Genomic DNA, 19,519 nt, shown 5'->3' on the forward strand with positions numbered 1-19,519 from the left:
CCGACGTAAAACGTTCCACCTTTAATAATATAGACTTGATTTTAAATGATACCTTTTATTTGTGCACCTAAATGATTGGCCGTCGAAAACATACTGATAATCATATCAATATAATACCTAATCGGTATAATGATAAAATGTTACAATAATTATAATGTTATAATGAAATAACATATACAATAGTCAATAATATATAAATAAATATAAAATATAAAATACATAAATATAAAATTATTATAATAATACAATAAGTACACAATATACTAATCGCACCTCTTTCTGATATTGTGACTTACGGCTGTTAAAAAATCTAACACACTGATTTTGTCCGCTTGTATTTGTATACATAAGTTTTTTAGACGTGTTTCTATTGTCCGAGTTTTTCCAAGTTTTCTAATAGTTCTTGAATCTCCTATAGCATCTAGAGCTAATTTCGCATCATCTGCAGAAATTTCCATTTTTATTTTTCGAGTTAATTTCCATATCGTCGGATGCTTATGTCCACAGAGTTTTGCAAAACGGTTATTCCATCCTTCAGCCATATTATTGGTTCGATGTCCACCTACTAATGTCGTATTATGTACATTCCACGTTGAAGGTGAAAATATAGGTGGAATTTTTCTAAAATGTAAGGTAGAAGCTGAACCTACACGCCTATAGGAACCATTTACATAATATGAATCGAAATAAGTTAATAGGTCTTCAGCATCAGGTGGCATTATTTCTTTTAAACATGCCATTCCGTCCAGTACTTTATCCTGTGGTAGGAAAGCTAATCCATCAAGCATACCGCAAAATTTTCGAAAATTACCATCTTTTTTATAAATTTCTGATAAACCAAGTTTTTGAATTTTCCTATGTGTTGATTGACACAAGTGATAAAAACATCCATTATTTGTAATATGGGATCCAAAAATATTTTTTTGCAGCATTTATGACAGCTATTTCAAAATCTAAATGTAAATATAACGAATCTGAGTATAAATCACGAGTCTCACATTCTTTTAATATAACTCTAAATATCTCTTCATATTTAGATTGATTTTTTTTCTGCAGAATGCAATATACTGCTGTGACAATTACAGAATTTATTTGTACACGAATGACGTACAATTGCTTGAAAAATTCAGACGCGAGGCCAAAATTTCCGTCGACAAACCAGGTATCAGATTTGGACAATAACGAAAAATAATTATCAGTGGCAAACATTAAAATTCTATTATTGGAATTTGGGCTATTGTCATACAGCAAAAATCTTTCATTTCCATATTCCCGATACTCTCCTATAGTGAATAAAATATACCTATAGTTTTTGATAAAATTATCACCTGAAGAGCACCTAGTAGTGGCACAAATAGGGGGATATGCCTTATAAACAATATTAATAATAGACTATACTATACTATAGGTCTATAGATAGTAGTTCTAAATAATTGTATAGTTATAATTTAATTACACATTATTATTATTATTGTTAATGAAATAAATCGGTTTTTTTTATAAATTTGTAATACTATAATATTAATTAGTACTTATGTTATGTACGACGTGTTCTATGTATAATATACTTAACTAGATACTTATTAAGTCAGAACTGAAGAGAGAAGAAATACAGGTATCTTTAAAAATATGTACTTGTACTAATATATACACTATACTAACATATTATAATTTTAAAAAAAAAACTCCTTAGGGCTTGAGCTATTTGCGTCAATGGTACCTAGGTTATTTTATTATTTTATTATTATATTATTTTTTTATTTACCTTCAATAATTAGTTCTTTTGCACTAGTAGGTTTAGGTGGGTCATTGAATGCCCTGTGGTTTCGAATTGTTCTTTTTAGATATTCCTCTCTTGGCAATTCAGCGAGTACACTTTGGGGAATGTTAGATACTACTTCCGCGAAAATTTGAGCTGGCGAAACACTTGTTAATTTAGCTTTTTCCACAATTAAATTTTTTATTTTTGTCGCAGAAATAAAATGTTCATTTCCTTGATGCACATGATCATTATTTACTGAGATAAAAATTGGATTATTTATGTTTAAACTAGTTTTTAAAAAACACGGACACTTCATAGAGCTATTTTTCGAACACCTCCAACGAATAAAAGTAGAACATTCTTTGAACATTCTTTGTGTAAATTAAACAAAAATCCCAAGTACGCAACCTGAGGGTATTTTTTGTTCGAATTAATTAATTCCATTGTTAAATGCCAAAAAAATCAAACTAGATGAAAACAAACGTATAAACGTGTAGGTACTCTTTCGATGTAATCCAACAGACTGGCAACAGTTTCTTATACCTGTTTGGCATTAGGGAATTTTTCAGTTTACCAAATATAAGATCAAAATATATAGGTAATGATACATAATATGTATGTATGTGTAAATGTAAAAATAATAATACATTATAGCCAATATGTATATAACTATGATAAAATTGTTCGATTACTATTATATTTATTATTATATAAATATTCAATTATATCGATACGATTATCAGTATGTGTTCGAGTGTTCGACTGCCAATCATTAGGTACACAAATAATGAAATAAAAGGTATCAGTTAAAATCAAATCTATATTAAAGTTGGGACGTTTTACCTCGGGACTTTTTTTTCCTAGTGTGGGACTTTTTTTTCCGCGATTCAGACTGGCAGTGGTGTGTAAGCAGAGGATATTAAGATTCTTTGGCCACATTATAAGAAGAGATAAATCGAGCCTGGAGAAGCTAGTGATCGAAGGAAAAATAAAAGGAAGGAAAAATAAGCCGCGGAAGAACACCAAGGCGTTGAATAGACCAGATCAAAGCCATCACTGGCTATCCACTGGGGGAGGCCATTCGATCGGCAGAAAACCGTGAGATCTGGAAAGGGATTGTTTCCAACGTCAAATTATGGGTCACCAAACTTTCGGCTTTGGAAGATGGACTACAGAAGAAGGTGATACAGTGTATACTTCCTTCCATTATCGATGATTGTCAACAATTATCGAAGATTATCGCTGTATATATTGTTGCACCTATTCGTAATTTCGCAATTATTTACAAATGTCATTGCTATTACTTACATTTTACATTACTATTTTTATTTTATATATACCACAACATGCATATTGCTTCAAAATTAAGACCATTGATTTCCAAACTTTTTTTGGCGGAAACGGGAATCGTACCTTTTTCGTTTTTGGCGGAAAAAGGACTATGGCGGAAACGAGTAACTCCCATTCAGAAATACCCTTGAAGAAAACATAATACTTTCAACTCGATTAAGAACAATATCAGATATTAAAATTGCAGTAAAAAAAATAACCGACGACATTGTTAGTGCGGCGGGAATAGCAACTCCGGTAGCTATCAATGGTAATTATGAGTTAACTTACCCACTAGAAATAAGATAACTAATCCAACATAAACGTCGAGCGAGACGAACATGGTACCTATAGTACACGGAACCCAACTGATAAAACGGAATGGAACTGAGTTAGCAAAATTCTTCATGACAAAATCAAAGAAATGAAAAAAGAAACGTTCAAATCATACTTGAGTGGTCTCACTGCGACGGATAATACCGATTATTCGTTATGGAAAGCCACAAGAGTCATGAAGAGGCCCCGTGAACAGATACCAACCCTCCGTAAGGAAGACGGCACCTGGGCACGCAGCGAACAAGAAAAAGCCGAAATATACGCTCGGCATCTTGAACACGTATTTATGCCAAATACTATTGACTCTGAGCTCGACACCTTGCAATGCCAATCTCTTAATGCAGCACGTGAAAAAATCAAATATTTCTCGCCGTTAGAAATTGCTAAAGAAATAGATAACAACTTAAACCCAAAAAAATCAGCAGGTTATGATGAAATTAGTCCAAAAATACTGAAAGAACTTCCAAAGAAGGTTATCATTCATCTTACACACATATACAACGCTATTTTGCGCTTGGAATACATTCCAGAACAATGGCAACGGACACAAGTTATCATGTTGCTCAAACCAGGAAAACCACCTGAAAATGTCACATCATACCGACCGATATCACTCTTTCCAAGTTTATCTAAACTTTTAGAGAAACTTCTGCTCAAACGCCTAAAACCGATTATGGAGGAAAAAAATCTTATACCAGAACATCAGTTTGGGTTTCGCAACAAATATTCAACAATCGATCAAGTTCATTCAGTTACTAATGTGATTAGTAAAGCTCTTGAAGAAAAAAAGTACTGCTGTGGACGTCGCCCAGGCTTTTGATAAAGTCTGGCACAAAGGATTCTTTATCAAACTGCGTGATCAGCTGCCACATACCTGGTGTGCACTTTTTGAATCATACTTGACCGACCGTCAATTTCGAGTCATACAGGAAGAAGCGACAACCAAATGGAAAGATATATCAGCTTGAGTACCGCAAGATAGTGTTTTAGGACCTATTCTCTACTTACTCTATACGGCTGATATACCAAACGATGATAACATAACATTAGCTATGTTTGCTAATGATACGGATATTTTGTCAACACGTAATGCAACTGATGACTTACAGAGGTCAATTGTCAATATCTTTGCCTGGACAAAACGTTGGAAAATTAAGATAATCCAATGATGATAAATTGGTGCACATTAACCATACATTACGTAAAACAGAAAACATCCAAATAGTACTGAATCAATCACCAATCCCGCAAAAAGATTCATCAAAATATCTTGGAATGCACCTTGACTCTCGAATAAACTAGAAACACCACGTCCGTCAAAAAAAAAAATCAGATTAAAGAAAAAATGCGAAAACTTTATTGGTTGGTCGGACCTTACTCCGAGTTAACCATCGAAAACAAATGTCTGCTGTATGTAGCAATTATAAAACCGATTTGGATATATGGCATTCAATTGTGGGGTTGTACCAGTAAGTCTAACATCGATGTAATACATCGCTGTCAAAACATTGCAGCCCTTCAGACCATCACTGCAGCTTACCGGTTCGAAAGAAACAACGAAATTCACCGTGATATGATGCTGCCAACAATAGCAGACAAAATTATGTTTTTTAATGTTATTTTTATTTATACCTCGTTTAATAAGTTTTATAACTATGTTACTACACATCTTTATATTATAATATCTCATTGTTTGTTCTGATATTTATTATTCTATACAAGAATCGTTACTATTTTAATTATATTTTTTATGTTATTCTTATTTATACCTATATTTAATATGTTACTACACATCTTTATATTATAATTTCTCAAAGTTTGCAGATTATACAATTGGTCGAGTATCTTTATTTTGGCGCATTGTACAAATTTGTCTTAAAAATTTACATTTAAGCGCAACAATATCGTTACGTTCCATCAAAAATTTATGACCATCGCTACATTTTTTATAAGCAAATTTTAACTTTCTAAAGAGTCTTTGAATTGAACTTAGACTTTCTGGGTAATTATTTTTGCTCTTGAGTATAAATTGGCATTGAGTATTAATTCTGATGTAGGATACTCACCCCTGTAGTAAAATTCATGAACTGTCCTAACCACATCACTGTCGGAATCATCAAACTCTGAGACATATTTTGCCCGCTTGTATGACTTACGTGGAGACGAAAAAGAAAGGCCCGTCTCAGGTAATTCATAATTTTTCTTTGCTTCTGAGAAAATACGATGAATGGAACGTTTCGATATTCCGCAAGCCTTGGCAGTGATATCATGCGTTTTTCGAAAAAAATTAGCGTCAATTTCTTTCGATTCCGATAATTAAAAATAAAATAAATATATACTATAAATTATTTTTTTACTTTGGCTATGTAGATTGTTATCTTTAAATTATATTTTAATGTAAAAAAAAAAATAAATATATGAAACACTAGGTTTTTAAAAAACGAATATATATTTTACATCGTATTACTACAAACGCAAACCGACGTGCACACATCAACAGTGAACACACTATATTGCAAAGAAAACAGTATGCCACAACTCACGGACGGCCGCCACTTTTCGTAACGAGAACTTTAACTCCAATCGGAGTCCATCAGAAATCCATGTTTCATTGTGTAGCAAGTTAGTCCCCTCAAGTGATAATCCATTAACATTCAATTAAGCCTCCTAGGTAGGCAATTCGATTTTGTCGGATGTGCTACAGCTAATCAGTTAGGCGATCCACCTGTGGATTGCAGACCCTCCGTTCCACAGCGATATGTGAACAATACTTTGGTAGTATATAGTTACCTACTTTGTACACTCATAATATATAAATTACAGAATGCATATGCATGAGATGCATGCTCAAGATCACAACTCTTCCCAAAACCAAAATGTCGCTGCTCAACTCTCCTCATTCATTAATGAATTAAAGGCACTTTAAATTATAAAAATGAAAAAAAAATGACCAGACCTTTCCTCTCTAATATTCAATATCAGAGTACTTCATACTTATACTTAGTCATTTAATCATAAGGCATCTTCTAACAATGCATTTTTAGATTCTGAGCGGAGCGATGAATGTATCGATTTTACAATGATGTGTGTTTTTTTTTTAATTTTTAATTTGATTTGTTTTTTTGTCTGTCATCACGTTTTAGGACTGTAAAAATGTTTAGATTTTCTTCAATATTATATTTCCTGATAGGAAAGTGAATCTAGTTGGTACTTTGGGGGGTAAAAATTAAAAATTTCCAAAAGTTATTAAAAGCTCCAGGAAAAACAAACTAAATGTTAAGGGAAAACGGGAATTTTTGCGCAAAATCTATTTTGATTTTTGATGTAACTCTAAAACAAATGCCCGTAAATACATGACATTTTTACTTTTTTACTAAATGTTTATATTTGCTTTTCTGTACATGAAAAATTTATGAAAATATTTTAATTTGTTTTGAGCTGTGTACGGATATACTTAGTTTTCAACTTTTTTAGGTTTTTTTTTGTCTATGAATGTCAATAAAACTTTATTTGTTAGGTAAAAAAGCTTGAAAATTAATGACAAAGCTCATACTATATTGTTACAATGAAATTTAAAAATGATTAAAAATGCTTAGTCTCAGTTTTTTTAATAAACATTTAAAGTTCAAATCTTGAAAAAATACTAAAAAACACGAAATTAGCAAATTAATTTGAATTAGAAATTCATATAAATTTTTCTTTTTGAATCTTAAATTTTAAAATGTAATACTAGATTCTTCATAAGTATGCTATGATAGTATGCTAAGTATGTAGACAAATTTTTAAAAAAAATTGGATATTCAGTCGATGTCTCATGTGGTGATTTTCTTATTTTATTTTAATTCATAAACGAATTACTATATATACATGAATAATAAGTATAATATAAAATATTCACTTGACAAACCGTCTCAGCTCAGAATCGCTTTTCGTATTCAATGATATCATATCATAGAGTTCAAATTTAATACTATTCATTAAACAGTGACCCACTTGAAACCTATTGTACAGTAGACCGATATCCACTTACCTACCTTTTTTTTAAATTTAAACACAATTTTTTTTGACTCGGGTATATCAGATATGAAGATATTGAATAAGATAGGACCCAGATTTGAGCCTTAGGATACACCTGCAGAGATAGGCTGAAGGTTAGGGTTAGAGTCATTTTTTTTGACTAAGAACTGTCTGTTGGATAAAAAGGATTTAATAATATTAAATAAGTATATTGGCGTACTGAATAATTTTAATTTGTATAATAGGCCTTCGTGCCACACTTTGTCGAACGCTTTAGAGACGTCGATAAAAACAGCTCCGTTATGCGAAAATTTTTTTGTAGTGTCGAGTGGTTGGATCTTAACCCGAATTGGAATTTCGGAATAAGATCTGCGCTATGCAGATAGTTTCCTAGCTTAGTGTGTATGACTTTTTCAAATATTTTTGATAAGGAGGTTAACAGGCTTATCGGTCTATAGTTGTTAGGGTTTATTTTATCCTTTCCTGGTTTTTTTACTAAAATTACTGTTGCTTTCTTCCAACTGAGTGGAAAGTCCAGTGCGTAGTAAAACATTGAATAATGAGGTCATAAAGACGAGTCCTTTGGCGGGAAGTTTTTTTAACATAAGGTTAGTAATGTGATCGAGACCTGAAGCTTTTTTAATCAGCATTTTTTTGACGATAAGTTTGGTTTCATTTGGAGTAACATATTAGTTCATACATTCTTGGACAAAGTAATAAGGTAAATTCAATAAATTTTGGACCCGTCGTTCATATATGTATCAGTAATTTGATTAGTATAAAATGTGTTGTGTAACAATTCCGAAAAAAACGTAGCATTTGTCTATATCAGATGACACTAGTTTATTTGCTACACGGAGAGGGAGAATAACGTCTATTTTTTTTATTCAATAATCTTTTGGTCGATTTCCATAGATTTGGATCACCCGGATGCATATTTGACAAGCAGTTGTCGTGTGTGACGACACACGGTAATTTTATAGAGCCGTTTGCACATCTTTAGTGAGTTTCTTTAATGACCTTTTATTTTCCTCACTTCTTTGGGTTTGCCTAATGCGTCTAGCATAGTGTTTACTTTGAATTAAGAAAGAATGTGTTGTAATAAAACACCAATGTTTACTGTGTTATGTTGCGTGGGCTTAGAGCACGCTCGTGCGGCTTCCACAATAACTGTAGTAAGGTGTTCGGCCATTTGGTCAGCCACTTGGATCGTTGGAATAGCTTTTGGTTTTACTAAATTTGAATTTACATGGCTAGAGAATATGTTCCAGTTAGGTTTACCTTCAATTAAGGACTAGTTGGACTGATAGATAGTGAGACGAGTTAATTGTGATTTTTATCGGTATACGGTCAGAGTCATGCTCTGAGAGTTTCTTGAGTGCATATAAACGGAAATGATTTTATTAATAAAACATCTAATATATCTGGAAGACTATTAATGACCGTAGGAAAGTAGGTAGGGTCATTTGGTGCAGATATTGTGTAAGAAGTGTTGTCAATAAAAGATAGAAGTTTGATACCGTTCGGGTTGTTGAGACTACAACAGTCCCAGTGTCTTTATTTATTACATTTGGAAATTTTTGGACAAAATAAAGGAATCCCAAAGTTTAATGGAAATGACACAAATCCAGTTGATTACTGGCCGACTTCCACAAATTGGACAAAAAACTTATCGTGATACTGCAGAAAGAATTATAAGAATTGTAGATGAATACGGAAACAAGCCAATTTGGATCTATTTAAAGAGATTGGCTTTCAAAATCGATGTCAAAAAACATTAAAAAAATAAATCATTAGCTAAAAAAACTTTTATTTATTTTAAAATTGATTTTCGGTGATTTTTATAATATTTTTTAGAATTGTATATTATTTTTATTTTTAAATTATAATATTTGAAATATTTTCATAATAAAACTAATGAAGCTAGTAAATTACACGTTTTATAATAACATCTAAATTATTTATTTCACCATACAAATGAAAAATATGTCTTTATACGATAATGATTAATGAGCATTGCAATGATGTGTCATGTACGATGAAATGTATTCGATACACTGTTACACGATGAAATGTTTGCGAAGGCGTTTAGAACGATGAACAGTCAGCGATGGAGTGAAGCACAACAAATAAGATCACGATGAAGTGACGGTGTACTGAATACTCTAATCTCCTCCAGTTTTGCCTATTATGATGTCGTCTTGCAGGTGAAAAGTTGTTGTTTTCGTTAAATATGCAATCACTGAATTTTTTAAAAGGACGGGCACCTTGATTTCAATTCAAAAATGTATAGTTTTGTTTTTATTATTTGGTATTACAGTAAAAATATCATGTCATTATGTAATGTCAATTAATAACTATACGTTAATGCATTATTAATTTTTCTTTCTAATTTTTGACACGATCAATTTTTCAATATTTATTTAAATAATTTTATAAATATTAACAATAATTATTGTACTGTTTAATATTAATATATCTTTTATAATGAAGATTACGATTTTGAAATTATAATTACGCGTGATATTTTGTGTCATGGAAAATATTGGTGTTGTATTTTTCTAATACAATACCTATTACTATTATGTAGACAAAATAATCCCTGTTCGCATTTCATCAATATATTTGGTAACCAACAATAAAAATTTAGGTGATTTGAGTTATTATGGTTCTTAATAGTCATCATTAGTTTCTTATTGCCATCTGTGTTTCATTATTGAATTATCGTTAGTTGCCGGAGTTATTTCTCTCATCAAGTTTATTGTCATGTTTTGCTGGTGAATTAAATCGGTTTTTGTATCTACTAACTTCTCCAGTTCTCTAATGCGATCTCTGTAAACCACACACTTATACATTATTTTGCGTATATTGTCTTATTATGAAATTAATTAATACAAACAATACAAATATGAATATATGATGTACACATACTCATATCTATTGAGATATTAATATAGCGATTTACAGTGTTATGTAAATGTGTAAGTACCTCATTTCCGACATTTCTGTCATATGCGATTCTTTGTTAGCTACTAACGTCTTCTTCGTGTCTGTTATGATTGTAGAAAGTCGTTTGATTTCGTTTTGATAATTTTCTATTTCTTCGGATTGATGCGATTGTAATTCTAACAAAGGCTTGTTCAACTGTATTTCAAGATTCAGTTTATCTTGCGTCAAATTTTCGATTATGTAATCTTGGTGTTTGATGTACTGTTCTTTGCGACTTAAAGCTTTATGATCTTCCGCGATTTGATTTTCCAGTTGTATTTGATATACATTCCATTCTAATCGCCTAAAAAAAAATATATATAAAGCTAATCTATTCATGACAGTTAATTTTACTATATTTACTCATCTTCTATTTCTTTAATTTGTTCTGCATATTTGCTATCATCAGATTTTTCTGATAGGGCGTGAATCTTTTCACTTGCACTAACTAACGCAGCCTCCGAATCTTTCAAACTAATAACAAGAATTTATTATAAAAAACTAATTTTTATCCATCATCATATTATTGTATATTTTTTACGTAGGTACCGTCTTTGAAGATCAGTTTTTTCAATGATAACATTTGCTAATTCCATAGATGTTGAATCTAGCTTTTCTTTGTAGGAAAATCCTTCTAGTATCTTCTGTTCTAATTGGAGATTCTGATGGGTTAAGTTATCCAAAGCCAAAGCCGCTGTAACCGAATTGATTAACACAATATTACTTTTCTCATTTGTTAACTTTGCCGTAACTGTTTTTAATTTTTCATTTAACTGTTCCACATAATTGTACATATTTTCCATTTCGGTTCTAAATGGCTCAAAGACGTTAGTATTCGATAAATTAACATTTTTAACGCCTTTATTATTTAAATCTGACTTCATAGCGTTGTTGTGATTATTAATTTTACTCTGTAATGCATAACATGTATGTCACTAATAATATTATATAAACTACAAAATGTACTGTTTATTTTACATGATTATTGAAACCTTGCTTAATTGTTTCATTTTTGAAACTGTAAACCTTCGTTTTTAAATTCTGTGTATTTTTAATCGGTAATATTTTTGATTTTCCATTGTCTTCAATTGATTTTTGTAGCTTTTCTAAACACATCGGTGCATCGCATATATTCTAAGACATATTAATACACGTAGTTAATTATAATGTTATACTTAATGATAATTACCTCGGCGTTGATGACTTCCTGGCCGTCACCGGGCACCTTAATTTTTGACTTCAGTTTATCCCATCGCAATATAGCTGTAATGTAATATTTATAAGTTAATATTTAATCTATGACCACAGAATACCAACGTTAACCTTCATCCATATCTGAAACACATTTATTTGGAATATTTTCATTTTTTAATAAGTTTGTGTTCGTTTTTAATTGGACTTTTGGCATTATCATAGAATTTTTTCGAATATTTGTTTTCTGTTTCGGGAATTGTTCAGTAACCTGTTATATGCATGTATCGTTATTAATGAGTTAACACCAATGTTGTCTTAAAAATAATGAATTACTTTTTTCATATTATGGTTATTGATTTAATAAAATTATACTATTTTGTATGTCAACAATGATAAAATAAATATGCTCTCAATATAAATTTAACTGCATTTTAAATTGCTTAGCAATATAAAAACACTAAAAATATAATTATGCATTACATTTATTTTATTTTAGATTCTGAATAATGATTGATTTTACAATAATGTTATTTATTTTCTTTTTTTGTTTGTCTGTCATCACGTTTTGGAAAAGAAATAATACTTTGATTTTTTACATCGGCCTCTCTTTGAAATGGAAAATTCATCTATATAGTTGGTACATTAGAGCGGGGTACAGTGGTCAGAAATTCAATTTTAGCTGGACAAAATGGAACAATAATAAAATAAAAATAAAATGTTTAGTACTTAATACACAGATATATAGAATAAATTAGATTAAGAACTGTGATAAGACTTGAAGTTACCATCCGCCATTTAAAAAGAGGCCAATGGGTCTTATCACACGTATTTAATATTGTTAATAAATAAATTTATTTTGGCGCCAAAATCATATTTTGTTTTGTCTTTCACTTTCTAGTTTTCTACAATTTTGACAATTTTGTGAATTAATTTATTTTAATTATGCCTTACAAGTGTTGTGCCTATAGTTGAAATAATCGGGATGGTCTTGCCAAAAACATTAAGTTATTCCGGTATAATGTGTAAAATTATTTATTATACCTATCCCTTATTTGACCTAAAATTATGTGTTCAAGATTTCCTGATGACGACTGTAGGAAAAAAGAATGGTTGGATCTTGCTCAAAGAGAAAATTTCACAGTGACCAAATCAAGTAGACTCTGTAGTGCTCGTATGCATGTCCACTTATGCAATTCATTTAGAATTAGTTTCAGACCTCACGGCTGAAGCATTCATGGCTGCACTATCAAGATTTATGTCCCGTCGTGGGCAATGTAGTCATTTGTACAGTTAAAATGGTACCAATTTTGTTGGCACCAACCGTATACTAAAGTCACATTTTGCATAGTTATAGGATTCTATTTATGATTTCACCGAGCATGAAATCCATTGGCACTTCATCCTCCATCTGCTCCACATTTTGGTGGACTATGGGAGTCTGTCGTGAAATCTACAAAGAGACACTTAACAAAGATTATTAAAAATGTAATGTTAAATTTTGAAATAGTAACTGATAATGCGAAAAATATAACTAACGCCATTCCTTTAATAAGTCCCGAAATTTATAGTGTTAAATGTGCAGCACATAGTCTACAACTTGCCGTTAATTGTGTCTTAAAAAATGAAAATATAGTTAATATAATAAAACAATGCAATAAAATTGTAGGGCACTTTAAACATTCAACATTAGCTAAAACATCACTTGAAGAAAAACAAGAATTACTTGGCTTAACAAAAACAACTTTACTTCAGAGTTGTAAGACAAGGTGGAATTCTATATACCTTATGATGGAACGTCTCGTTTTGAATAGATGTGCAATATTCAATGTTTTAGCAGATCGAACTATAACACCTCAATTTATGGCTCAAAAACTCGAAATTAAAGAACATGAATGGTTATTTATCGAGTCGCTTATACAATTTCTTAAACCGATATATGTTACTACAAACATTTTTTGTACGGAAAATAATTCGTCAATATCAATGATTAGACCATTATTAAAACAAATTATTGAAAAACATTTAATGCAATGTCATGAAAATGAAGATACCATTGTACAAACATTGAAACAAACATTAGCTTCAGAAATTAAACGCCGCTTTTCGCTTGAATGGGATTCAACTGAATCTGTATTATTAGAACAAATTGCTTCATTCTTGGATCCTAGATTTAAAGACTTAGACCACGAAGTATTATCTAATCATGAGGCAATCCGCTCTAAAATAAAACAAATAATCAACCAAAATAATTATTTCGAGCTCAATGAAATAACTACAGCTTCTCAAGAACAACAAAATAAACATAGAAGTGATCTTGAATATATATTTGGGATCAACAATGAAGAAATTGATCTAACAAAAGAATTTCAAAACTATTTAGCAGAACCGCATTTGAGATTTACATTAGATCCCTTAGAGTGGTGGAAAACACGATATTCAAAATATCCGACAATAGGTAAACTTGCTAAAAAGTATATGGCAATTACTGCAACATCAGTGAGTGCTGAACGTTGTTTTTCAACTGCTGGTAATATAGTCACCCGAAAAAGAGCTTCCTTATCACCAGAAAATGTAAATTTACTTGTATTTTTGCATCAGAATAAACAGCTGATGATTTAAAATTAAAACTATCAATTAAAGTATGATATATTAAAATTATTTATTTATTATTATTTAATATTAACTGGATTATAATTAAATATTTTTTTAGGTACTAAATAGGAACTTTTTGTTGTTTTCCTGTATTCATTTTTTGTTAAATTATTATTATTAGTATTAACATTGATTATAGAATAGACAGATAGCCCTTGCAATGTTAATATTTGGTGACCATGCGTAGGATGCAACCACTATGGAGCGCTAGTGTAGTTGGGATGCAAGGAGGTGGTACCCCCATCATAGATGTTTGCCATGGATATGCGGGGAAGGGAAGAGGTGGCTTATCGCGAAGTGCCGATCTAAAAATAGAGTAATAATAAGAAACTGAAGATATACTGAAATGATTGGAAATAATAATTTTATTATATTAACATTTATTACTATCTTGTTCATTGTGGAACAACCGCCTTCCGAATTTTCTTGTTTTTTGAGTTTTAAGTTGCATTTACAATTAAAAATTCTTAAACATGTCTGGAAATAAATGCCAATATTTAAATTGTGGAAAATCAAAGAAAATGTTTCCAAATTTAAAAATGTATCGTTTTCCAAAAGATGATAGAAAAGAAGTATGGATAATACATTCAGGTGAGTAATTAATTTTAAATTTTAATTTTTCTGTACCATTGCGAATATTTATAATTTTTTTTACACATATTTTTTTATATCTACACAGGAAACACAAGTTTGTTTTCTGTTGATCCAGATAAACTCCACAATAGGTACATTTGTCAAGAATATTTCCCACCCGAAAGCTTTGTACAAAATTTTACTCAAAATCGTTTGATAGATACTGCTATTCCCTATAATTATCAATCTAAAACACAGCCATCTACATCATCAGGCATTAACCAGAATGATGAATCTCAGCAGGAGTATAATATAATGTCAACCCCAACTAAAACATATACACACTCAAAACCAGATATGGTAGAGTTAGTTTTTCCGAGCCCCCCTTCAACTTTTTCTACACACATACAAAAAATTAAAATAACAAATATAATTGACATGCCTAGCCCAAATTTAAAAAGGAAATCTGATTTGATAGAAATAGATACACCTAGAAAAATCAATTTAAAACAAAAATTAAAACTAAAAAACAAATTAATTCATAATAAAATAACTCAAATTTCAAAATTAAAAAAAAGAGTTAAAACTTTTAGAACACATAATAATGCTAAGAATTCAATAAATATGCATAACTTTCCATCAATTAATTCTAAGGCAATGGTAACGATGCAATTAAAAGATAGGAGTCGTCCGTGGACATTAAATGAAAAAAATTTAGCTTTAAACTTATATTATAAATCACCAACAGCATATACGTTCACAAAAAGTTAATTTACCTGGGCCATCAACTATTCGTCGTTGGATTGGTCAATCAAAATTCTTACCAGGTTTTAGTAAATTATTTTTCAGTCATATACAAAAAAAATTTGAGTCATCTGAATATAAAGAAAAAGCTTGCACTGTTTGTTTTGATGAAATGTATATAAAAGAATTTATAGAATATTCCAAAGAATTTGATTTAATTGAAGGTTTTGAAGATTTAGGTCATTATGGGAGGACCAATAAAAGTGCTAACTGTGTTTTAGTATTTATGGCTCGAGGTATTTACTCTACATGGAAATTTCCAATTGCATATTTTCTTGTTCATTCTGGAGTTAACAAAACAATTTAAAAAAATTTAATAATTGATGTTTTACAAAAGTTATTTGAGGTTGGGTTGTGTCCCAAAATTATAGTTTGCGATCAAGGCACAAACAACCAAAGCACTTTAAAATCATTAAATATTTCAGAAGATAATCCATTTTTTTTTATCAACAACGATAAAATTTTTTCTTTGTTTGATGTTCCTCATTTACTTAAAAGTATTAGAAATAATTTAATTAATGTCTGTTATATAAAAGATAATAAAATAATCTCATTTGATGATATAAAAAAAACATATGAGTTGGACAAACAAAATCATAAAAGTAAGTCTCTCATCAAAATAACAGATGCACATATTTACCCTAATTCTTTTCAAAAAATGCGTGTTAAATTAGCAGTACAATTATTAAGCAATTCCATGGCCGCAGCAATCCGAACTTGTATACAAACAGGACAACTTCAAAGTAACACTTCATCGAATACTGCAGATTTTATTGAGTTTATTAATAATTTATTTGATTGTTTAAATAGTAAATCTTTATATAGTCATAATCCATACCTCTGTGCATTAACTGATCTAGGTACTGTAAAAATTTTTTTAATAGAAGCTTCACAATACTTCACAAATTTACAAAAATTAAAAAAAGGAAAATTATCTCAACCTCCCTGTTTTAAAGGGCTTACACAGACCATTAAAGGTGTATTGCAATTTTTTGAAGCAGAGAAATCTAATGATATTGTATTTTTAATGACTAATCGTTTAAATCAGGATGTTTTAGAAAACCTCTTTAGTATTTTTCGACAAAATGGTGGTTATAACAAAAACCCAACAGCTAGAACAATCAGAACTTCCATAAGAAGTAATTGTATTTTTTCTTTATATACATCAAAAGCGACAAATTGTGAGGAAACCCAAGAAGATGATAATCCAATTATAATTGACCCAGTTAGTTCACTAAATAAAATAAATTTTAACAGTTCAAAATTATCATCTGATTCCGACACAGAATGTAATTCTAATTTATCTCTCTGTTTTTTTTTCATCTGACGAGGACTCAAATAATACTGATAGTAATATTGATGTCACTTTAGAAGACTGTTCTGTAACATATTTCGCAGGATATTTGGGCTATAAATGTATGAAAAAATTTAATTGTAACCAATGTCAACTTGAACTATTTGTTGATAAAAACTTAAATGATAAAAAGCAGTTGCATCTTCTTAATAAAAATTATACTTCAATTGATAATGAAAGTGGACTTAAAGCACCATCAAATAGCTTAAATAATGTAGTAAATAAAATTTTAAATATTTTTGAAAGCAATTATAAAAACTATTTGCATAAAAAGAAAAGAAAATTTCAACTAACTGAGCGCTTAAAAAATAATAATACAATTAAAAAATGGCTTGATGAATCATTGACAAACTACATAGATCATAAAATGTACATAATTGAACAACTTTTAATTTGTAAAATATTTAATAAAACAAAATTATTTTCAACTACCTACCTCAAAATTAGCAAAACTTTCTAAATTAAAAATATTAAACCATATTTAAATAAATTAAATACATTTTTTCTTGTTCTGACCTTGTACCTATTTGCATAAAACAATATAGAAGCAGTCTTAACTGTCCTTTTTAGGACAATTCACATCAACTACATTAAATAGTTCTTTTCAGGACTTTGCTTTGATTTTTAAATAGTTCTTTTCAGGACTATTTGTATCAATTACATTAAACTGTCTTTTTTAGGACAATTCACATCAACTACATTAAACAGTTCTTTTCAGGATTAAGCATTGATTTTTATTATATTAAACAGTTGTTTTCAGGACTTAGCATTAAATTTTTAAATAGTCTTTTTTAAGACTATTTGTTTCAATTTTATTAAACGGTTCTTTTCAGAACCAACAAACATCACAATTTACTTTTATTCTAATAATTATGCTTCAATATAAATGTATAAATGTATTTTACCCTTATTTTGTGTTTTTTTAATAATAAAGACAATTTTTTTATTCTTTAAACCTAGTATTTTATTTCTAATCCAGTTTAGCAATCTTGGTATATCTTCACTCAGAATCGTTTTTCATCATATTATATAGACTTATAGTTGGTTTCTAAACTTAACACATTCAGTATGTACTTATAATAACAAAACACAACTATTATTTTATTTATAAATTATATTAATAATTTAATTATGTATATTATTTATGTTGTTATTGAGTTTTTATTCATTTTAAAATTTGAACACAAAAATACAAAACAATGTATTTTATAAAGTATGAAAATACAATAAAATTAAAAATTACAATATGGTTAAAGATTTGCTTTATTTTTAAAACTTGGTAAATCTAGTATAGTATGTAATGTTCAATTAAATATTTCCGCCCAAAGCAGATTTTACTGAATCGTAACATTCCAAACATCCAAACAAAATTGATCTTTCGTAATGAAATTAATTAATTATTGCTTTCTGTAGTAGAATTCGGCATAAAAATTAACAATTTTGTGAATATACTATTTAGCGATAGTGGCAATCATAGCGCAATGCTCAGAAAATAATAAATATAGGTTTATCCATGATAAAGTCATTAATAGGCTTATCGCTTTTTCTGTCACTACCTCAAACCGGTCTAGGAATATGTTATTCGCCGTCAGTAGTAATAATATAAAATTAATTCATACAACGCTACCTACCGGCAGCTATCATAATTAAAATTGTAGTCGCCGAAAATCCCTATAGCATGGTCTATCTGTCTATTCTATAATCAATGGTATTAATATTGTTTCAAATGTTATTATTGTTGTTAGTACTGAATAAATAGTTATAAATACTAATAAATTATGAAGCGTAATATTTTTTAATAAATATAATTTTTATTCATGGAATATTAATTACACGAACCAATTACACGTGTATTTAAAATACACGAATCAATTACACGTGTATTTAAAATACACGAACTTCGTGTACACATCTATTTTAAAAACACGTCTAAAATCGTTACCTCTAGTTTTGACTAATGTTTTCTGTTATTTTTCCTTTTTGCCAATTTTCATTTTTATTTCGATAATCCTTAACCAATACCAAATCACCCTCTCTTTTACATTAATATCTCTTTTTCCGGAATTTTTTATTAATAAAAATTTGGTTATTAATAACTACTTCATTCGTATTTGGGATTTATAAATCAAAAAAAGTACGTGTTGAGCGGCCAAATATAAGTTTTGCTGGCGTTTCATTTGCGGTTGAGTGTACAGTATTTCTATACATCAATAAAAATTTATTCAAATGGTGTAATGATGTTGAACATTTATTAAAAAATTGCCTAACTATTTTTACTCCAGATTCGGCAAATCCACTTGAGGCTGGGTGGAAAGGTGCCCCTGTCAAATGCCTGATACCTAGTGTTTTGCAATATGACTGGCATTCATTGCCATTAAAACATTTTGCATTGTAAATTGTTATTGTTCTGGGAATGCCAAAACGTGCAATTAACTCAGACAGTTTTGTTATGACCGTTTGTGCTGTCATCGAATTTACTTGAAAAACTTCTAACCATGTTGTGGTTGCAT

The 19,519-nt window shown here is 29.8% G+C and overlaps 1 protein-coding gene and 1 pseudogene across 1 annotated transcript; one reads left to right on the top strand and one right to left on the bottom strand.

The window, feature by feature from the left end:
• Positions 1 to 238: 238 nt before the first annotated feature.
• On the bottom strand, positions 239 to 2,206 carry LOC149062024 (uncharacterized; annotated as a pseudogene).
• A 10,908-nt stretch (positions 2,207 to 13,114) lies between these two features.
• LOC107171402 (E3 SUMO-protein ligase ZBED1-like) lies at positions 13,115 to 14,245 on the top strand. Its single transcript, XM_015521643.2, has one exon. The coding sequence runs from the start codon at positions 13,115 to 13,117 to the stop codon at positions 14,243 to 14,245; it is 1,131 nt and encodes a 376-aa protein (XP_015377129.2).
• Positions 14,246 to 19,519: the final 5,274 nt, after the last annotated feature.

This window comes from Diuraphis noxia, unplaced genomic scaffold (assembly GCF_037042655.1).
Source record: "Diuraphis noxia isolate RWA-SAM2 unplaced genomic scaffold, SU_Dnox_SAM2 contig0001, whole genome shotgun sequence".
Taxonomy (NCBI): domain Eukaryota; kingdom Metazoa; phylum Arthropoda; class Insecta; order Hemiptera; family Aphididae; genus Diuraphis; species Diuraphis noxia.

Bases quoted from the DNA above. Each gene is read 5' to 3' on its own strand.
- LOC107171402 (XM_015521643.2), top strand. From the start codon at position 13,115: ATGTTAAATTTTGAAATAGTAACTGATAATGCGAAAAATATAACTAAC.